This window comes from Leiobunum rupestre, chromosome 10 (genome assembly GCF_980474605.1).
Source record: "Leiobunum rupestre chromosome 10, qqLeiRupe1.1.hap1, whole genome shotgun sequence".
Lineage (NCBI taxonomy): Eukaryota > Metazoa > Arthropoda > Arachnida > Opiliones > Sclerosomatidae > Leiobunum > Leiobunum rupestre.
In genome coordinates, this window is record NC_143393.1 from 18,427,506 (window position 1) to 18,449,926 (window position 22,421).

The 22,421-nt window shown below is 38.6% G+C and overlaps 4 protein-coding genes across 4 annotated transcripts in view; 2 read left to right on the top strand and 2 right to left on the bottom strand.

The window, feature by feature from the left end:
* Positions 1–10,361, bottom strand: part of LOC149924935 (uncharacterized) — a 29,017-nt gene extending 18,656 nt beyond the window's left edge. The window contains exons 1-3 of the mRNA XM_090160281.1: positions 10,227–10,361; positions 9,457–9,670; positions 7,772–8,037 (exon numbers count right to left, since the gene is read on the bottom strand). Of these exons, the coding sequence (XP_090016407.1) occupies positions 7,772–8,037; positions 9,457–9,606 (416 nt within the window). The 5' untranslated portion in view covers positions 9,607–9,670; positions 10,227–10,361. The remainder of the gene's footprint in view (positions 1–7,771; positions 8,038–9,456; positions 9,671–10,226) is intronic.
* A 2,663-nt stretch (positions 10,362–13,024) lies between these two features.
* On the top strand, positions 13,025–16,404 carry LOC149924936 (centromere protein I-like). Its single transcript, XM_090161675.1, has 2 exons — positions 13,025–14,892; positions 16,179–16,404. The coding sequence occupies exons 1-2, from the start codon at positions 13,025–13,027 to the stop codon at positions 16,402–16,404; spliced, it is 2,094 nt and encodes a 697-aa protein (XP_090017801.1).
* A 3,130-nt stretch (positions 16,405–19,534) lies between these two features.
* LOC149924937 (uncharacterized) lies at positions 19,535–21,462 on the top strand. The gene is made up of 6 exons (XM_090159734.1): positions 19,535–19,789; positions 19,857–20,119; positions 20,192–20,406; positions 20,464–20,622; positions 20,685–21,017; positions 21,089–21,462. Exons 1-6 carry the CDS (start codon positions 19,569–19,571, stop codon positions 21,329–21,331), a joined length of 1,434 nt encoding a protein of 477 aa, XP_090015860.1. The 5' UTR covers positions 19,535–19,568; the 3' UTR covers positions 21,332–21,462.
* On the bottom strand, positions 20,885–22,383 carry LOC149924938 (pfs47 receptor-like). Its single transcript, XM_090159735.1, has 3 exons — positions 22,197–22,383; positions 21,757–22,118; positions 20,885–21,688 (listed from the first exon to the last, which is right to left on the bottom strand). The coding sequence occupies exons 1-3, from the start codon at positions 22,228–22,230 to the stop codon at positions 21,437–21,439; spliced, it is 648 nt and encodes a 215-aa protein (XP_090015861.1). The 5' UTR covers positions 22,231–22,383; the 3' UTR covers positions 20,885–21,436.
* Between the last annotated feature and the right edge of the window lie 38 nt (positions 22,384–22,421).

Below are 22,421 nucleotides of genomic sequence, written 5' to 3' on the forward strand. Positions count from 1 at the left end.
TAATTATAATAATCAGCTAGGCTAATAACCAAGTCATGGAATATTCCCTAGATATTTCTTAAGAATCCTTTATGGTTTACAAGTCAACTGAGAATACACCGAACCCACCGATATTATTTAACTTCATACTAATGTTACGTTAAATAATTATGTTACTTACGATATAATTAAAATCTTAAAAAAGCTCATCGAAACAAATCCCGAAAATAGTAATAATTATGTTAGAAGGCAAACTTTGTCGGGGATAATTTTTCGGGTTTTTTCCTCTTGTTGGCTGCTATTAAAAACCGGCAGAAATCTCGATTAACGGTCGTGAGAGAAAGTTACCATTTTTGGCCCAGATTCTTAGAATATTTTAGCGCGCTAATAAATAAGCCAAAAAAAAACCAGACGAAAATGTATTCGTCGGTTGCTCTAAGCGGAATCTTTTTTTGTCGAAGCTGCTCTGGGCGCTTTCAATTACCGCCGCTCCAAATCATTTTAATTATTTAGCTTTGAGGCCATCTGCGGGGATTTCAACGTTTGTTTTTAAAAGCGGGAAATAAAAAAATCACGCTGCTAAAAGAAATTAACTGAGACTAACAAGTGTAAGTGTATAGCTGTGATGGCAAAATTCAGCCGCGAGGTTGTCCCGCCCGGTAATTTTATTGGGCATGCGTTGAGATAGTAAATCGACGGATTCCATTTGATTGCTCGAGATTCGCTCCGAATCTGTCTTTGACGTCATAGATCTCACCCCGATCGACTAGAGTAAAACCGCAAATGGAACATTCCATGAACATATTCCCGCGCTTTGTTGTGTTTCGTCTGCTAGTAATTTGAATTTTCGCGTCTTCGTGTGCTATTTTGCCAAAAAATCTAAAAGGAACACGCAAAAATTTGCTCCGATCACGATATCGATCCGTTGAATTGTCGAAATCGGCAGATCCGTTTTGGGCGATCTCGGAGCACCCCAGAGCTAGAAATGGAACACGCGAAACTTGATCAGAGCTGATCGGAGCACGCAAATGGAACATAAAACGTTGATCAGAACGATCTAGAGCGCTCGAGAGCCGTCAAATGGAAAACGCTATTAGTGACCGTCGTTAAGTGATAAAAATGTTTTTATTTTATTTTATTTTATTTTATATTGTTTTTAGTATAGTCTAACATTAACATTATATTTGTCTCGTCGCGAGTCGTACTTTAGCTCACAATTTAATTTTTTAAATTTGTCAGAATCGGTTATTTTTTTTTGTCTGTTAAAATTTTCATAGTATATAAATCTAAAAAATTGTTTAATTTTGGCAGTTATTAGGTCAAGGAATTTTAATCTGAAAATATTTTGGTCACGATGGTTAAAATTTAAAAACCGGGTAAAATCGGTGTTTCTTATTTTTTCGATTTACCAAGTGAAATCAGTAATTTATACGCAAACCGGTTTATTGGTAAAATCGCGATATCGGTAATACCGATACTGATCTCAAGTGAAAGGTAAAATTCATTTAATTTCGAAAAATAAAGGTTTTTGAAAAAAGAAAACTTATGTCGCTCTTTGCAAGACGAAACTTATTTTCGCGAAAACCTAAAGATATCGTTTGCCCCAAAAATGTCTATTTTTAATCCAAAAACGTGACTGTGATAAAATAAAATGGTTCTTGTTATTAGGTCTAGCACCCGGTGCTACCAATAGTGAGCTAATGTGGATAATAGTGACCTAGTGGATAAAATCGGAATATTGTTTCATAAATGCTAAACACAACGATTTTAACAGAAATATGTATACTACTTATTTTAAGTGTAGTAACATTAAACTTAAATTTGCAAAAATACAATAAAAATAATAAAAAAGTACAAGTTGGAATACTAAGTCTGAATTAGCCTGTGTGTTATATAATTTTTTATTACTTTTTTCCGTAAAAAATATATTGTCCACTAGATGTTTCAGTAAAAAATAAATTGTCCACTATATTTTTTTAGTAAAAAATATATTTTCAACTATATTTTTTCATTAAAATATATTGTCCATTATTTTCTACATTGGCGACCAAACTCGTTTTCACCCAGAACGGAAATTTCTACGGTTTTCCATACTATTTACCACCTGGATTTTTCCTCCTAACGGTAAGAAACAAACTAATTTTTCTAAGATAGCGTTTTTTAAAACAATTACAAACTGCCTTGAATTTGTAATAATTTAGAATTAGTCGCCCTAGCTTACGCATTAGGTTAAATAAATACATAGAATATGAACTCTAACTTTGACAAGCCTTTAAAATGTATCTCTAGGTTTTAGGGTTTTCTTTAATAATTATCAGCTAATACCCAAGGCACCACCTTAGACCCAAGTCATCTAAAGACTTATAATGCCTTTAAACAGGTGGCCGGGTTACAATGCGTAGGCGGGTGGTGGCAAGCCCTTCATGTCACGCGAGCCAACAGCTCCCTGCACTAGCTATTACCGTTAACCTCTACAAGTTTTTATGGAAAGTATTTCCGATTACCGTATATTTCAATAGATGAGGCTTAAAACGTTTTACACAAAATATTATTTTCACCTCAGTTCCAAAATCAGGTAACTCTACTTAAGTCAATTTGGTTAGAAATTTAAATAATTGTTTCCTTAAATTTATTTTTTTAGACACCTAATTTTGGAACTAAGATAGTGTAATTATTATTATAAAGGTGACGCTGTGGATGGTACGATTGCATATGATGTTATCAAAGGTCGTACTTCGAATAAGGTTATATTATGCTTCCGACAATAGCTACTAAAATAGTTATTTTTTCTGGGGTATTTGCGTAGACATACGGTGAGACAATTTCCGTTCCAATTTCGATTCGCGTCTCATCAATTGTTTCAGGTCTCTCGGGGAAAGCAAAGGCCTACTTTTGGTGTTTTCGTTTTACAAACTGGTTTCTGTGCTATTATTATAATAGGAGATATGGCTTTTCGTGTTCTCAAACTTCCGAATAGGAAACGAGTTTCGTCGGGTACTCCCCGATATTTTTTTTTATTCTAAAGAAATAAATAGTACACGTTACGCGTGATATAGAAATTATAACTTCGTTTTTTCTTAGCACTACGTGGTCGGCCGACCTGCCTCTTTAAGGTCAAACTATAAGTTTCGATTTATATTCTAAATTAAATTGCGTATGGCAAATTGGCAATTTATTTTATCTCGGTACCGAACATGAAAACGAATTATGGAGCAAATATATTGATTTAGTTTTATTTTATACATTATAACTATAGTTACGATAAATCCTAAACGGAGTGAAGCTGCTAATTACCAGAAGTATATATATGGTAATGATAAGTATTTGTTACTCCTTATAATGTTCGTTTGAAAGACGTACCATTTGATATTCATAATAAATAATAATAGTTAAGTAGTACCAGCGGGAATAGTTCAGGTGCGGTGTAGACATCCGCGGTATGACGTAAAAATAAACGGCAATAGAGTAATTTCACTTCATATGGTCGCCATTTTGTGCGGGGTTTTTTCTCTATGCGAAAAGCATGGATGACGACCAGGGGCGTATTAACCATTAGGCAGAGTAGGCACGTGCCTATTGCGGCATTTTTCTAGGGGCGCCAAGACTCTGATAAAGCCTCACGGTCGAATAACTTGACTTGTCCCTACTTAAAACAACGCCGAAAAGGTAAAAAAATACCATCAACGTTTGGGGAAACTAAGATATATTTATTTGTTTATTTATTAAAGACTGTTACGCTCCTACTTAGCTGACCAGCCCTTTAGACAATGCCAAGGGGCACCAAATTTATCTGTGCCTAGAGGCGCCGAAAGGGTCGATCCGCCCCTGATGACGACGTGTCACTTGAGACTGAAATCACTGAATTGGAAACCGCGAAGTTACAAGTTCCCATTTTTACGTCCTAGGTGCAGTGCCGGATTAAGGACTAGGCCTACTAGGCACAGGCCTATGCGCCCCACCAACAGAAGGCCCCCACCACTGATGAGATCAATGGATTTTTCATCGGGACACCAAAATCTGCCTAGGGCCCCACCTTCAGTAAATCCGGTACTGCCTATATAGGCGGGTACTTCTCCGGAAACCGAGGTATTAGATACTTATGTAATTAGTAATCTAAATTGATTCATTGTATTTCGTTATAAAACTTAATATTTATTTTTATGACATTTCAATAATATTCCCAACTTAGCAAAAGTTCCGGAAGAAGTCAGGATGTGTTGTGACCCTAAGGCCAAAGGATATCCCTAGGCTACACAAAATTGGGCGACTTACGCTCAATATTACGCCTCAAAATATTCATTTCCTACTTCCACATTTGGCGGGAATCCGACATTTTCGCCGCATTCCAAACCAAATAATGTAAACACGCGAGCGCTGCTATGTTTTTTAACCAGTTGAGAAAAACTTTTGCCTCGCAAGGCCGTTTCATCTTACCGTTTTGATTAAGTTATCGACAAATATTCCCATATGTATATAATGTTGTTACATAAGTGTGACACTTCCTATTCTTCACACGCAAACATTTTACTGAGAGCTATTCACAAGACAGACTGCATTACGGGCTTCGTCGCCGTATTGCGTCCGCTCGCTCCCGCGTCACACGTAGCCTTTGACAGCGCCTCGCTAGGGGGAGATTTTCTTCTTGGGATGACGTCACTTCGTTACTAGCTCTCAGTAAAATATTCCCCAAAGTGACAAACTTACGGTACAATATTTTCGACTTATGATATTACCCACGAATTTAATTTGATATTTACGTTTAAAATTAAATTTTCCAGCTAGATATAGAACTTCCTTCTAGACTTTTAGTACCGGTAATTTTAAGTTAAGTAGTTAACAGGTAGAAACATGAAAAAAATACAAGCGAAATAGCCACTCTAGCTTAGACAATTCTTCAAAATGTATTTCAAAGTACTTCCGGCTAACTCGGAGGTTGCTCGTGGGTGTAGCCGGTTTCCGTTACCATGGTAACGAGTTTAAATAGGCCATGACATTAAGACGCCCATAATGATCTCGTGATTATTTGCATCGCGGTATCGCGTGCGGCGTTTTGACTCGTGATCTATGACGTAGAGTGATGTCATGGCGGCCGTTTAGAGGCGGGGCTTGGCTTCGACGTATGTCTATGACGCAACGAGCAAGATATATTTTTCAACAGACTAAACTTAACACGCTCTACGTTTTTGAGGTAATTATCGCCAATTACCCTAGCTTCTGCTTAAAGGGAATATAACCTCTAGTCAGTAGCGGCACTAAGGTTTTTTCACAAGTGGTCTAATTATTTTGTGGCCCCTAAGAATTTTGTGGCTCTTACAACTTTAGTGACCCCTTATAAATTTTCCAGGAAGCGAGAAGAGAAAGGTCGTTTAATTGTTGCGACTCTTGTATCCGACCTGGCGGGGACACTTGAATACCCGCGGTATTTACCTAAATTCCCTTTCTTTTCTTTCTATTGTCCATTCAACTTTCTCTCAATTTCCGCTCCCTTCCTCCCGAATCTATCTGTTTATGGTCTACTATCTTCTTGAGTAAACAAATTGATTTTGAAAGTTTTTTCAGAAAAACTTTTCTTGGCAATAAAACAAATATCTAGAGATAAAGAAAATTAATAAATTCAAATATGTGGCCTCTTAATTATAAATATGTGGCCCTTTTAATATAAATATGTGGCCCCTCTCAGAAATGCAGGGGGGCTAAAGTCCACTTCAGCCCACCCTTAGCGCCGCTACTGCCTCTAGTATTTCAGTCACTCCCCGTAAATGGTTTCTATATAATTTTAGCTAATTGTCCAAGCGTAATCGCCATTCTTATTGGTATTATTTTACTTATGATTACACGAATACTTCACTAAATATCGTCGCCTGAGAAGCAAAATCAAGTAACTCTTTCACGGACATTTTGAAAAATACTGATTTAAATATTTAAAAGAGGATAAATAATTAAATTTAAATAATTAAATTAATATTTGTGACAAAAGACCGATAATGGTTTCAGAAGTCAACTTAGAATTTAAATTAATTCTTTACTTTAAAAAATACGTAATTCGACGATATAGCCTTTGGTAATGCCATAAGTAACATAAGAACAATTCCTATTGTTTTAATGCTAATATCCTGACCGAACTTTTTTATTCACCATGCTCTGAGTAGCTTGTTGTCGTCCTTGGTAGTAATATATTTCGCCTTAGGCATATTTAGACACCAGGGGGCTCTGCGCTGAGAACTAAACCTAAATTGCGCAATAGCACTGAAAATCAGCCCGAGACAGTACCGGATTTACTGAAGGTGGGGCCCTAGGCAGATTTTGGTGGGGGCCTATGTAAGGAAAGCAGAAAAATGCCAAACTCGCGTGTCCCGAAGCTGAGCCGATGTCACGAAAATACTGATTTGTCATATAATAAAGCAACAAGCCTGATATGTTTTTCTCTTAAGCCAAATCAGTGAAAAATCCATTGATTTCATCAGTGGTGGGGACCCATAGGCCAGTGCCTAGTAGGCCTAGTCTTTAATCCGGCACTGGCCCATGGTAATTTTTCCTAATTGACATACTTTTTGTTTTTATGTTACTTATGGCAATGCTAAATCCGTATTGGCTAAAGTAAGTTTCCTAATTGACATGCTTTTTGTTTTTATGTTACTTATGGCAATGCTAAATCCGTAATGGCTAAAGTAAGTTTCCTAATTGACATACTTTTTGTTTTTATGTTACTTATGGCAGTGCTAAATCCGTAATGACTATAGTAAGTTTCCTAATTGACATACTTTTGGTTTTTATGTTACTTATGGCAATGCTAAATACGTAATGGCTATAGTAAGTTTCCTAATTGACATAATTTTGGTTTTTATGTTACTTATGGCAGGGTAAATCCGTAATGGCTAAAGTAAGTTTCCTAATTGACACACTTTTGGTTTTTATGTTACTTATGGCAATGCTAAATACGTAATGGCTAAAGTAAGTTTCCTAATTGACATACTTTTTGTTTTTATGTTACTTATGGCAGTGCTAAATCCGTAATGGCTATAGTAAGTTTCCTAATTGACACACTTTTGGTTTTTATGTTACTTATGGCAATGCTAAATACGTAATATCTAAAGTAAGTTTCCTAATTGACATAATTTTGGTTTTTATGTTACTTATGGCAGGGTAAATCCGTAATGGCTAAAGTAAGTTTCCTAATTGACATACTTTTTGTTTTTATGTTACTTATAGCAGTGCTAAATCCGTAATGGCTATAGTAAGTTTCCTAATTGACATACTTTTGGTTTTTGTGTTACTTATGGCAATGCTAAATACGTAATGGCTAAAGTAAGTTTCCTAATTGACATACTTTTTGTTTTTATGTTACTTATGGCAGTGCTAAATCCGTAATGGCTATAGTAAGTTTCCTAATTGACACACTTTTGGTTTTTATGTTACTTATGGCAATGCTAAATACGTAATATCTAAAGTAAGTTTCCTAATTGACATAATTTTGGTTTTTATGTTACTTATGGCAGGGTAAATCCGTAATGGCTAAAGTAAGTTTCCTAATTGACATACTTTTTGTTTCTATGTTACTTAAGGCAATGCTAAATCCGTAATGGCTATAGTTAGTTTCCTAATTGACATACTTTTTGTTTCTATGTTACTTATGGCAATGCTAAATCCGTAATGGCTAAAGTAAGTTTCCTAATTGACATACTTTTTGTTTTTATGTTACTTATGGTAATGCTAAATCCGTAATGTCGAAGCTATACGTTCTGGTACGTGGACATTGGACAATGAAGAGTAACAAGATTTCTTTGGCACTCACCCGGGCGTCTCGTCAGGCGTTTGTCCGACGGGAATGTGGTAAATCTTCTGATCGGTGCCTCCGATTTCGACGGTCACACGGTTGGCGTCTTGACTGGACTTGTCGCTGGCCGGAGGGCTCTCGCTTTCGCTGCAGCTGAAGGAGCTTTCGCGGCGCACCGACTCTCGACCGATGTCCGCCATCGAGAATGGCCTGGGAGACTCCGGGGAAGACTTGTCCGACGACTGGTAGTTGGAATCGAAGTCTGATTCTTTCTCCACCGTACTCTGTGGGAAATACGAATAAAATTATCAAATGTAGCTAATCCGCGGTTGGTTTAAAGCAGGACCGATTTGGACTTTTTGGAACGTAACGGTTTTGCATCTACACTTCGGTTAATGGTATTAGAAGTATATATCTAACGAGACTTTCCGGCTGGAGTCATGGAAAACAGGGAATGGTGTGAGAAATTTAAAATAGGTCTAAATTTCAGAGAAAGGCCAGGGGAATTTTAAAAATTAATAAAAACTTAAAATTTGGCTAATTTCATTTTGGCTTTGGAAAGGTCCGAAAAAAACTTTTAAACCTGAAAATATGCATTGATATCTTTTTAAACTATATAATCAATTAATATACAGGATGTTTCAAAAGGTTATGCAAAAATGTTAAGGAGTTGTAGTGGGTGAGTTGAGAAGTATGCCTGTTTTTTGTCCCATTTTCCTACGATGAGTGAAATAGCGCCAGAGAGCTTCATAGTGTGGCCTACTAGCCCCTGGAAGTAGGCTGCAACAAGTTTCAAACTAAGCAGCAGGGAAACCCGAATCTTAAGGTTTGGGTTCGTGTGACAGGTGAAAAAGGACTTTGTAAACAAATCGAGATAACCAGCGTAAAAAAGTAAACTTAAACCGTATTTAAAGTCCCTGCTGCTTGGTTTTTTGCTTGTTGCAGCCTACTTCCAGGAGCTTGTAGGCCACACTTTGAAGCTCTCTGGCAGTGGCGTAGACAAGGGGGGTTTCGGGTCCAGACCCCCCCTTGTGCCTACCTTTGAGTGTGCTAAATTTCCATCCCCTTCTCCACCCCCCTCTTAACATACACATAGTTCGACCCCTCCCTTGACGAATTTCTGGCTACGCCACTGCTCTCTGGCGCTCTTTTAAATCATCGTACGAAAAAGGGGAAAAAAACAGGCATACTTCTAAACTCACCCCCTTTACAACTCCTTAACATTTTCCCATAACTTTTGAAACACCCTGTATATCAATACATTTAAATGTATTAAAATCCCATTGATAAATCTGTTAGTTTATAAATAAGTTAATATCTTACGAAGTTTAATTTCTGAATTTTATAAAAAAACGTTTATATGTAAAGAGTGATTTCAGTTTCACGCGACACTACGTCACCCATGCTTTTTCCCATAGAGTAAAAATCCCGCACAAAATGGCAGCCATTGTCAAAGCTACGAGCTGATACTACTCTATACTATAGAGGTAATGACGATCCGTAGGCGTCATGGTTAAATTTTAACCCAGCACGTCACAAGACGTAAGCTTTAGGGAACCAATGAGAAATAATTTGATTTTTAGGGGGACGGAGCAACTCTCAAAATAACAATATCGGCTATTAATATTAATATTAAATATGATGGATCTCGTAAGAGTTATATAATTTACTTTTCACGTGATGAAATGTGTGGTTTATCTCACCTCTTTCTTCGCTTTGCGGCTGGGCGTGCTGGTGGATCTCTTAATTCTCATGGAATCTCCCGGTGCTTGGGTGGCTGCGTTACGACCTCTGGTTGATTTTGAATTTGGTCCGTTGGCGGACGGCGGGTAGGATACCACTATGGAACTCATGGTGCTATTCGGAAATTCGCGGAAGTTGCAGTCGTCAACTTTTCAGCGTTAATTCCATACCGATCTAACAAAAAAATAATTTATATTTAAAAGGTTAAAATTATTTATTATCAGAAGCTGATAATAAAGAGCTGATAATAAATATTTTACTAGAGAAGTATCCATCTAAGCGCGTACCTGCGCCGGCTAGACGCGGATTCCATTGAACGCGAAAATACCCGCCAAACCGCGACGTAAATTCTAAAAATTCCACCGCGCAAGGATATTTTATTATTTATAAAATGTATTATCCATCCGTAATAGTTTTATTACTCTATTTTTTCTTACGAAACGTCTTTTGATAAATCAGCTTGAGCATGCGAAGTTAGATGTTTCTAGCGACTAACATTTATCATTATAGAGGTACGGATACTTATCTTTTAAGAAATATATTTTATACTTCTGCTATTATTTTATTTATACAGCTAGACTGTACGATTTATTCCGATATCTTATTTAACTCTACAGCCTAAAGGAATTATGGAAATTTCCACACTTCCACTAGACTAATAAATTGATTTATAATATTTAAACATCCAGGGATTAAAATTGTTATTTATATAGCTGGCTAAATTACTCACTTTGTCGAAAGAAATGTCTCCGGTAGAGTTGCTATTGAGATTTGGAATATCATAAATTGAAAAGAGAATTATAGTAAACACCAACGTATTTGGTAAGCGACACCCGGTCGTGACTGACGACGACGAGTCAAAAACGCGAGTAGCGTTTCGTTTGGGGTCACTAGGTAGGATGAAAGTTTCGGGTAAATCGCTTCCAGTCTCGATTTCGGTTTCCTCTGTCGTCTCCCTCTCCCCCTCCCCAACTCGTCGTGGAAACGTGTAGTCCTATATTCGCGATATTTCTCTCGTTCTAAGTTATCCATCACGTTGCGTTGTTTGGATTTTGTCCAGCCTGAAGCGACCCCCAATTGACTGCGCGTTATTTCCCTTCGTAACGAGGAACAGGGTTGCCAGTGAGGGCGGTTTCCGTCCAATTTGGACGGTTTTGAATGGTCGTTTTCGGCGGGAAAAAAAGATGGACGGAAAGGGGTTTTAGGGCAGTCTTACAAATTTTATAAAAAAGATCTAAATTGACATGTTATAGCGTTTTATATTTGTTTGCTCAAGATTCGCTCCTAATCTGTCTCTGACGTCATAGATCTCGCCCCAATTGACTAGAGTAAAACCGCAAATGGAACATTCCATGAACATATTCCCGCGCTTTGTTGTGTTTCGTCTGCTAGTAATTTGAATTTTCGCGTCTTGGTCTGTTATTTTGCCAAAAAATCTAAAAGGAACACGTGAAAATTTACTCCGATCTCGATCTCAATCCGTTGAACTGTCGAAATCGGCAGATCGGTTTTGGGCGATCTAGGAGCACCCGAGAGCGCGAAAGGGAACACGCGAAATTTGATCGGAGCAGATCCGAGCACGCTAATGGAACATAAAATGTTGGTCAGAGCAATCAAGAGCGCTCGAGAGCAGTCAAATGGAAAACGCTATAAGTTTCAATCAATCTGTTTTAAGAAATAAAGCGTCCAGATAGGCTTCTGAACATATGGAACTCTTTCTATTGGCGATTAGAAATAATTATAAATAATTATTATATGAGTAAATGTTCTTTCACTAAAATACTAAAATACTAACATGTACCATTGGGTGGTTTTTACAATTGTTTTTGGGCGAGTCTTAAAAGGTTCATCTGGTAGCCCTGATAGAGGAAGCATGAAAAAATGTCATTGTTAAACCAAAGATAGTATAATTACGTACCCTAGATTCGAAATCAAGCACTTTCACGTAAACGCAGGCTCTTACTGAGTTCCCGGCGGAAGTCGGGAAAAACTGCCTCCATGGAGCTGCCAGGGCTACCGACATCTAGCTAAAACGTAAAGTTTTAGTGAAAATTGCGCCGTGGTTTTTGACTTGCGGTTTTCAAGATACAAGATATTTTTGCGTTATATTATTTTAAAACAATAATGGAACATGCCTGTAGCTCTAAAATGTTTCTAAACGAAAGAAAACTAAAGGTAAGTAATATAATCTTGGGTTATCTATTGAAATTCCTTATTTCTCACCCTGCTATGGAGCCCGATTTTTCCGACTTCCGGCGCGAACTCAGTAAAAGCCTCACGATAAAACGCGCTATCGAGAAACTCCGTGATTTCGAATCTAGGGTACGTAGTTATATCTTGGAGTAGAGAAGTTGACTGGAGGGGAAATTCCCATATCGGTAGCATTGAGTCTCTTCCCCCATCAATTCGGCCTAAGCCCTCCCAGCATGCATTGCGTTTTTGGTAGGGGCCTACGTTTTACCTTACTCTAGCGACGAAAAAGAGAGTTATTTCCAAGGGTGTTGTGAATATTTGATCTTGATTTTTTAGAACGAAGGCCGAACAAACCGTTAAAGGTTTGAACTTAGATGTTTTAATGGCAAATTTGTTACAATCAAAATCATGTTTTAAAGACGGTATTATATAGTTTAGCCATTGACATAGTTAGTATTGTTCATAATGAAAAAGTACTGCTGTTATAAAAATTGCAAAAGTGATTCAATTAATAATTTTAATTTATAAAAGAGAAAAAAACTTGTTAGGCCTTGGTTTATAGTACAATATTAGATAATAGAACAAAATTTACCTTCATTTTTTTTAATAATTTTTGAAAATTTTATATATGTGTGATCATGTTTGTTATCCAAAAAAATTTAAACTAAAACAATCCATTATAAAAAGAACTAATACAATCGGAAATAAAAATTCATTCTTAACTACTCCAAGCTTCAAAACTAAAGTATGGCGAATATTTACAATTTTATTTCAATAAAAACCCGAATGAGGGCGACACTAAGGCGCCCCTACCGTGGAGCAAAGGATTCTGGGTAACGTTGAGCTTACAGACTTCCCACCCTCTTTTCCCGTCCAGTCAACTTCTCTACTCCAAGGTTATATTATCTTTGGTTAAACGTATAGAGTTAAAGGAAAATTAACTTGTTGTGGGCCTACTTTTGGGCCATTTATAAGATCGACATTTTAAACAAAACTCTGCTTCCGCTATCGGATTCTCGGAATTATAGTTGGTTTCGCGTTTTTCCAGTTTGGAAAAACCGCCGTTAGGTAGTTTCTTTATGACTTGATAGGTGGCGTTAAAGAGCCGTTACTACGGTTACTTTCTAGTATTCGAATTTTTGAAAGTTACCGGGTTTTGTTGATTTTTAGTTCTGTTGAAGTAGGTTAATCCGAAATATAACTTGGATTTATTTAATTGCACAAATAATTATTTTATTTTAATTGTGTTTTTTTTTCTCCAGAACTCCGCTAAATCAAGTTCAATTCAGGGTTTTATGGCTATTGAGTTAAGCCTTGTCATTGTCAGTAACAATTATGTCTTCGAATTTAAAAGAATTTACCAATGTTGGAAGCGCCATAGATTTTTTAGAAAATTTAGATACGCGAAGCAAACTCATCGACAACATTATAGTTCGTGTTGACAGATGTACAAACTATTTAAATGACTTTGCGACGCAAAATGGTTTGTCCCCTAATCACACGTATCAACTTGTTGGAGTTATCAAATCAAAATTGAAGGTTCTAGCTATGAAACGCCTTATTAAGTTAGTGAAATGCCTCATTCCCACTGAAGTTGTGCCTGAAGAAGCGACAATTAGGATTTTGGGTTGGATATCGGTGGGTCAAATTGGGAAAACATTAAAGGTTGAACTTTTTAAGTGGCTTGTCGCGGTTTACCTTTACGATGTTTCAGCTTCTAAAGCAGTGATACAGAAACTATATGATGCAGTATTTTGTTGCTTATTTGATGATGATGTTACAGAATATGCAGCTCATTTATTATATGTCATCACTAGAAAAAATGACGTGACAACTTACCGTATACGACAGTTGATGCGGTTGAACAGAAAAGTAGGCCAGAAACCTTATTTGATCGGGCTTTTGAGTCTCTACCAAGTTTACAGACCAGAAGTAGTTAGAATAGCTCCCAAAGTGAAAAGAATATTTCGGAGTCCCGTGCACTGGAGAGAAGCCTTCCAGAAAGTGCGAAATAACTTAAATTTGACTCTTGGACCTTATTTACGGCATTGTGACCAAGGAGTCCTGAATGGGTTTTCCGTTGCTTTAGAGAAAGAAATTACAAACTATGAAGATTTTCAAGAGTTATTAAACAGAGTGGATTCGGAATACACTGTACCAGATATATTCAATTCTCCGTACAAATATCAAATTTTCATCAATTACAAAGGGTCATTGCTCAAACTGAAATGTAAATTCTGGCTTCAAGTTGCTAGCTACGATATTTGTATGGATGAAAACATATCTCAATTAAGCCTTAATGTTTTAAAGAAGTTTGCAGAGTTTTTGTATTTGTGGAAATTTGACCCTGATTTTGATGGAAGCCTTTTTCTTCAAGAGTATTCTAACTATTGGGATGGCAAACAGAATAGGCAATTAGTTTTATCACTAATTTCAAATCTAGATATGGAAAACTTTGCCATAATTTGGAAAGATATATTGAAGAAACTTGAACATTTATGTTTCAGTGGTACAATTGAATTTCAATATCAGTATATCAATTCTCTATGCTTGCTTTGTGATAATTGGATTCTTTATAAATTACCGATTTTAATGGATGAAGATATTGAATTGGCTGCTCAAACAATTTTGAATTTGCAAATATACATTGACAAACTGTGTAATGACCTATTGGGTCAATATGAATTTCCTCCTAGACTTATTTTAATGGTTACACTGAAATTTCACGACAAAATGCTTGATTTCCTGCTATCAAAACGTATCAAGATCCTCATTGCCCCTTCGTCCGCCTTCATTTATTTATCCTTTTTATCATTTTCCCCCTACATTCTATCCAAAGTATGTTCGCTCTTGGTCAAGTACAGGCTAGTGGTGCAGGAACTAAAAGTGACTGGTAATATAAGTACTGATATTGTAGCAGTACTTAATGGTTACATAGTTGACATAGTCAATGGTTTTTGGAAAGAAAAAATGTTTGCTGTTAATGATAAGTCTTCCATTTTCAACATTGACATTTTGACAGACAGTGTACGAGAGACTGTGCCAAATTATAGCAAATGTTTTGCATTTTATCGACACCCTGCGCTATTTCTTTTAGTGATGGAGTTTTTACAAGAAAAACAATATTTTAGCATAGAGTTTGAGGATTTACTTCATAACCCTACTTTACAAATAGAATTCTTATCTTATTTAAACCGTCCTATGTATAAAGCCATTTTAGTCTTTATTTCTACCTATGTCAAATTTTAAAGCCAGATTTGTAGCATATAATGTATAAATGTTATCTTTTAAAAATTCATGTTTAATTAGACACATTAAAATTTTGGTAGAATTGTATATAAAAAAATTTATGCAGTTTTAATATAAATTTTTTTTCAAAATACGTTTATTATTGGGGGATCTTAAAATTCATTTTGCACGTGAAAATACGCCGCCATGTTAGGGTATAAAAACAGGTAAATAAGCCTGCTATACCTCACAATGTAAAGGTACTATCATAAGTCTATCATAAGGACCTTATGATAGACTTATGGTACTATCACGCGCAAAAACGTAATTTTGAAATCGGGCAATTTGAGCATTTTTAGGTACTAGGTAGTCATCTAGGAGCAACAAACACAATGAGAACGCAGCTACCAGCTTTTTATATAAACTCCAAAGCTACGGCCTCGAGGGCAACCTCCTCCGTTGGGTGGCAAGTTTCCTGGAGAACCGGACGTCCCAAGTCAGAGTTAATGGAGAGCTATCGGTGCCTTTTACTGTTACGAGAGGCGTTCCCCAGGGAAGCTCTATCAGTCCAATCCTCTTTAGCGTCATGCTGGACGGGATCCCCCGGCTTGGTCCTAAAGCGATTTGCCAAGGGGAACACGCAGACGATATTGCAGCCTGGATTGGTGGTCGGAGTCTTCGCATTCTGTACGAGACTATGCAAGTCGCTCTGGATAATATTTCAGCCTACGGAGTCACATGGGGCCTCAACTTCCAGCCGCTCAAATGCTAGTACATGGCCATCTCCAAAGTGAAACAGATCCCACTAGGTCTCACTCTCAACCTAGGAAGCACCCTCCTGGCACGCGTGCCCTCCTACAGGTATTTAGGGGGAGTAATCAATGATGGCCTTTCCTGGAAACCACATACCGAGTCCCTCATTTCATCTTCGATGAAGCGTTTAAACCTCTTGCGGGCAGTCTCAGCGAGTACTTGGGGGGCGGGGCGGGGCGTTCTATGGCTTCTGTACACCCACCTAATCCGCTCTCGATTGGACTATTCGAGCCCTCTCTATGCGTCAGCGTCGGCAACCCTGCTTGCCAAGTTGGATTAAAGGTCCAAAATGCGGCTCTTCGAGTTATTTTGGGAGTTCCGCCATCTACGCCTATCAGGTTGATGTAAACCGAGGCAGCTCTTCAACCGCTGAGTTCTAGGAGAGACCTATTAGACGTACTCACTTTGGCTCCGTGCGGAGCAGTTGATACTCCTGATTTCTATCCAGCTCTCATAAGGAAGACAATTGCTCCCCTGGAGATCTAGGAGCACCGCTTTCCTCTGGGCAGGCTCCCCTTTCTTCTGCGGGCGTGGCGTTTGGCTCAGGTTCACAATCTAACCTGGCTCTTCCACTCCAGCAGGCGGCACATTCCCCTCAAGTCAACCTCGCCATGGGAACCTCCAACAGCGACGATTGTGCCGCGGTGGCTCACAGCTCCCAAAGAGGATCATAGTTCGGACGCACTCCGCCAGCTTCTCTTCGCGACTCTCGAACCTTACGCCAAAAACGCGACGGTGATATGCACTGACGGCTCACTCGCGTCGGACTCGGGAGTGGCAGGTGCGGCTTTCGCGATTCCTGCCCTGAAAGTCGGTGCGACTTCGTACCTGGATTCCGGGCACCCAATCAATAGGATTGAGTTGTTCGCTATTCAAATGGCACTTTCCTACGCGTCGTCTCATCTCCACGGGCCGCTAGTAATCTGCTCGGATTCAAAAAGCGCCCTTACTCAACTTTATTCGCGCTCTCCTAATCCAATGGTTCAACTAATTCTTGCCCTCTGTGACGAGTACTCTAGTTCCATAACTCTGCTGTAGTGTCCGGCACATGTGGGAATACCGGGAAACGAATTGGCGGATAGTCTTGCAGGGGTTACTAACCCTCCGCGTCCTGGGCGGATTAACTTCCTCCTTCCCTCTACTCTAGCGGAGTTAAAGAGTGCGTGTGGACGGGCTATTACCTCGGCATGGACACGGCACTGGCTATCCCTCGCGGATCCCTGATTCTCGTGCTATTATGCGCGTTAATCTTATGCGACGGGATGACACCCTGCTAGCGAGGCTAGGTTGCGGCAGACTTCCTACCAAGGCCTTATTATATCGTTTTTGGCTGAGCCCCACCGCCTCCTGTGTTCGGTGTGGCGCGCGTGAGGATGCCTCCCATATCCTTTTTGACTGCCCTTCAAATGCCGCTGCTCGGCACCTACTCAGATGTACCTTACATCATAAGGGTCTTCCGGAAACATTGGTTTACGTACTAACGGGGATCCACGCCGGGTCCCACGGTGTGATTGAGGCAACTTGTGACATTCTGCGAAAGGCTATTCGTCCATAACTTTAACCCTGCGTACGAACCTGTATTGAATTGACTTAATTATGTTGTACAGTTTTATTAATTTGTTTTTGTTTTTTTATTGACATTAATTTTCATGTTTATTTCGGAACGTAAAATTGGCGCGCATGGTGTGAAGGCTTTTAGCTGTATACACCAATTTCCCTTCTACATTATTCTGACCCCCCCCCCCCCTAGCCTTCATTGGACCACGGCCAACTTCGATCGCGCTTTAGCGGCCCCGTCAATCGCCACACATCTAATCAAATATAATATAACTACGTACCCTAGATTGGAAATCAAGCTCCTTGCACGTAATGCAGGCTCTTACTGAGTTCCCGGTGGAAGTCGGAAAAACTGCCTCCATAGAGCCGCTGCTGGCAGGGCTACCGACATCTAGTTAAAAAGTTTTAGTGAAAATTGCGCCGTGGTTTTTGACTTGCGGTTTTCAAGATACCAGATATTTTGCGTTATATGGTTTTAAAACAATAATGGATCATGCCTGTAGCTTTAAAAATGTTTCTAAACGAAAGAAAACTAAAGGTGAGTAATATAATCTTGGGTTATCTATTGAAATTCCTTATTTCTCACCCTGCTATGGAGCCCGCTTTTTCCTACTTCCGGGGTGAACTCAGTAAAAGCCTCACGAGAAAACGCCGTAATTTCGAATCTAGGGTACGTAGTTATATTATCTTTGCCGGAACCACCGTCACCTCCGCGGCGATCTGGACGCAGTGTCGCAGTGGGCTTCCGACCATAAGATGAATTTTAATATTTCCAAGTGTGGAGTACACCATCTAGGTCGTAAAAACCCTTGTTTAACCTACTCCATGGATGGCGCTGTACTTCCGAAGTGTGATTCTCCTGTTAGGGACTTAGGAGTCTGGATAGACAAGTCTCTCAAGTTCAGCCACCATACACCAAAGTGGTCAATCACATAAACTCCATCACGGGCCTTACTCGGCGAGCATTCTTCTTTAGGAATCCCAGGCTAATGCGAACCTTATACACCTCGTTGATTTTACCTCAAATTGATTACGCCTCTGAAGTGTGGTGCCCTCGTTTGGCGGGTGATGAAGACTGACTGACTAAAGCCCACAACCAGTTCACGAAACTGACAAAAGGCCTTGAAAAATTGTCCCCTGAATCTAGAGACAAACGCCTCAACCTGGACACCCCGCTTCTTCGGCATACCCTAAACGACTTAACCCAATTGTGGAGCCAGTGGCGTAGCCAGGGGGAGGGGCACAGGGGGCACATGCCCCCCCCCGAAACGTATGGTCGTACGTACAAATATTTTTATTTTTTTACTTTTTTTTCAATGGTGTGCCCCCCCCCCGAAACAAAATCCTGGCTACGCTACTGTGTGGAGCATGTGGACAGGTACCTCTGCGTGCAATTTCTCTGCCCATTTTAAACTCGACTCCTTGCTCAGAACAAGAAGCAATGAAGTTAAAATAACAAAACCCAGGGTCCTCAACTCCTCACTACCACCCGTCAATGGCATTTCGCTGTTCGAACTATTAATCATTGGAACTCTCTGCCAAAAGATGCTTTTGCCGATGTTTCCGCTGAGTCTCCGATGATCAACGTGACGTCCAAAACGGAAGTCAAAAAACCCGTTCAGCAAAAACCCCTGACCGTTGAGCTCAGCGCTGAGCTTTTTTAGAGTTGTTGAACGCAGCCCATGTAATATACCCATAGAAATCTCATAGGTAACTAGAATGCTGCCGTGTAACTGGCAAATGGGCCAAACGCCGTGGCAGACGATAGCCAGATCTCAGCCAATCAGAGCTCAAAGAGTGGTTCTGCCAAGAATTTAATGTCACCAGAGATAATGACGTCACCTATCTCCCGCTATAGTAGCGGATCCAAGGAGGATTATTATCCTCCTTGGCGGAACCACTCTACGGCCTCTCATTGACTGAAGGTTCAAGGCGAACTGGCGTCAAGCTCGGCCGTAGGCGGCAGCATTCTAGTTACCTATGAGATTTCTATGAATATACATATTGTTATTTTTTTTTATATTTATTCGTTCCTTTTCTCCCTTTTTATTAATACTATTTAGTATATACCTACTGTATTGTCTAAATGTACTTACCGCTACATATAAGCTATCCTAGCTTCGTGGTTTTTTTTATTGCAAATAAATAAATAAATAAATATACACATTAAAACATTTTTTATCTTGTCACCAGATGTCGTATTTTAGAGGTTTTCAATGTGTTCACGTCTGCTTATTTGTCTGAACTCAAAACACTTAAGCGGCGGTTTTAAAAAATTCAAATGACATTTTATGTCGCTCCCCCAAAAGGAAAAACTACTCTAGAAAAGCTATATGAAATTAGTGAAACTAGAATTAAATTTCTCATGTTTATTAACACAATTGGAGATGAGAAACTGCAGGATTCCAATATCTCTAATTTTTTGGATGGAACTTTTGTGCAGGAATCCGATTGTTTGATAGATTCCTCTCTTCTTGATCGGCTATCCCATTTTACATTGAGGTGAAAATATTGAAAATTAATCCTACATATTGCCATGATATTGCCTTTTAACTGATTTTATTTCCAGATTATGTTGCCATAAAAGTTACTCGTTTTATAACCTATTTGTTAGTAATGAAGTAAAGCTATTTAAGCTACGTTTTAAAAAGCAAAGCTTAAATGAACGTTGCTTAAGTTTGAAATCTCTTAAGAGACAAATATCCAATGTTCTACAAGACCAAAGTGAATTAAACTCTTCATTTAAAGAGTTACTCTGGGTGGTTAAAAATATAACAATGTCTTTAATTTCTTACTATGCTATTATTCCAACTACATCTTACAAAATAACAGGTAAAATAAATGCCATTATTAACTATATAAAATATTCATAATTTTGAAACGATGAAATTTGTATGATTTTAGTTCCCTTTTATTTTGTACCCGAATTGGTTGAGAAACATCAAGTTCCAGTTGTAAAAGGCAAAGCTGTATTCAACATTCCAGAAAATATTGAAGCTCTCTTAGGAACTTTATTTGATACTTTGTTATCAAAAGCACTTGCCATTCAAAAGAACTCTCTTTTTGCTTCAAATATGGATAACGATGATAGACTTCGAAGATTTAATCAATTATTAATGGTATGAAAAAAACCTTTTTTTATTTTACCAATAAAAATAAATTAAATTATTACGCAGCAAAAATTTTACATGTTGAATTTCAAGACGCAAATTCAACAAGATGGTTGCAATTTGTCATTAAATACCTTTAATCGCAGCTCAAAGCTGTTTCCACCATGCATGGAACATTTAAATCATTCTCTTCACGCTTATAACCGTCTAACTCATGTTGGAAGAGTTAGTATCTTTTCTAATCAATTTTCATTATAACTCAATATAACCCTTGATAAATTTTTCAGATTCAGTACACGTTATTTTTAAAAGACTGTGGTCTTCCTTTACAATCCAGTATTGAATTTTGGAGTAAACATTATTCCAAGCCAGTTGTAAGTGCCTGCTCAAAAGAAAAGCATCGTTGTTCACACCATTGGAAATCCGACGGAAATAAGTTTATTTACGGCTTGCGCCACTTATATGGAATGGAAGGAGCTAAAATAAATTATAGCAGTCATTCGTGTCTTTCATTGCAAAATTCCAGTACAAGGGGTGCAACTGAAGAGGGTGGGTGCCCTTTCGTACATTTTGACAAAACTAAATTGAAAGATTATTTGTTAGAAAAGAGATTGCCATGCGTAAGTTTTTAAATAATATTGACAAATTAATGGTTTCACTCGATGTTCTCCCATTTTTTTTTATCATTTAGGTTGATATTGAAGATATTGTAAATGTAGCTACTGATAAGCCAGTCGCTGCGTGTAAAAAATTATTGATGCATGTAGCTAAAATCCAGGCCAGTGACTCAATTCTACAAAGAAACTTATCATCCGATAGTGATACGGGGCTTAGTAATTTTGATACGAGTGTAACAAATTCATTTGATATTCCAATGAAAAAACCTGTAGATTATTTTAAAACCTTGGTTAATTTAAATGGCTTAGCTAGGTAACATTCCAATTGAACAATTTTTTATTACATAATGGAATATTTTATTAAAATTATTGTAGCTAAATAATACCATGGTAATACCAATTACACAATTATCAATGTGTTTTTAATAAATTGTCGGAGGAACGCAAAGAACTTCGTATTGATGATAGGGAATCTCTCGACCGCCATAAGCAATGTAAAGGCAATTATGGGAAGGGTGAACTTTCCCTACAGACAGACTTCCTTCATGATGGTGTCGACCAACATACAGGGTTTCTCCATTACTGGTGTGACCAGCAGCTACGGCACCTGGTGGGATACCACCTTCGTGAGTGTGGACCCAAGATAAATGAGCATTGGTTGGATTGACCAGAACCTGACATAATAGATATAGTTAATGATACTAATATTGTGGTACAAGTAGTTAAAAACTAGATTACTTACCTCATAGCTATGCTTAGGTGTTTCGTTACCTCCGAACGCTATATAGCAGCAGTTATGACTAGGATGAACTTTCCCAGGAACTAAATCACCATCGTGATGGGCTCTGCCCACGTACAGAGTAACTCCTTCATCATACCCTCCTTGGACAGCACCATAAGGAATTGAACCTCCTGAGGCGTGTACCCATTGGACTACGTGGTGCATATGACCTCCACCATGATGAGGATGGTGAGCCGACGGGGGAATGTACGGATTAGTCGGTTGATGAGGAGCCGTTGGAGGAACGTAAGGGTTAGACGGGTAATGAGGTGGCGGGGGAGGATAACCGCCTCCTGGGATCCATTGTTGGTGCGGGTATTGACCTGGACAGGAATATAATCGAGAAATTATAATCGACGACTAGGCAAAAGGAGAAGTCCGTGATTTGTAATGAAACTTACCGCCGAATCCGCCGGGTGGGCCTCCGAACGACATGATCCGAGTTCCGTTAAGAAAAGACTCCAAAACCGAAGTGCTCTATATTACCTCCAATGGGGGGGCGTTTACGTTAAGTAGACTCCTATAACCATGGTAATAATCGCGTCATCGGCTTAAAGATTATTATTGCTCCATCATTTGAAATACTTTGTACTGACTGACTGGCACGAAGCGGACTTTGGAACTTG

Bases quoted from the DNA above. Each gene is read 5' to 3' on its own strand.
- LOC149924936 (XM_090161675.1), top strand. From the start codon at position 13,025: ATGTCTTCGAATTTAAAAGAATTTACCAATGTTGGAAGCGCCATAGAT. The intron at 14,893-16,178 runs GTATAAAGCCAT...ATTTCTATCCAG, and splicing joins TCTTATTTAAACCGTCCTAT to CTCTCATAAGGAAGACAATT.
- LOC149924937 (XM_090159734.1), top strand. From the start codon at position 19,569: ATGACATTTTATGTCGCTCCCCCAAAAGGAAAAACTACTCTAGAAAAG. The intron at 19,790-19,856 runs GTGAAAATATTG...TTTTATTTCCAG, and splicing joins CTATCCCATTTTACATTGAG to ATTATGTTGCCATAAAAGTT. The intron at 20,120-20,191 runs GTAAAATAAATG...GTATGATTTTAG, and splicing joins TACATCTTACAAAATAACAG to TTCCCTTTTATTTTGTACCC.
- LOC149924938 (XM_090159735.1), bottom strand. From the start codon at position 22,230: ATGTCGTTCGGAGGCCCACCCGGCGGATTCGGCG. The intron at 22,119-22,196 runs GTAAGTTTCATT...ATTCCTGTCCAG, and splicing joins CCCACCCGGCGGATTCGGCG to GTCAATACCCGCACCAACAA. The intron at 21,689-21,756 runs GTAAGTAATCTA...CTATTATGTCAG, and splicing joins CACCTAAGCATAGCTATGAG to GTTCTGGTCAATCCAACCAA.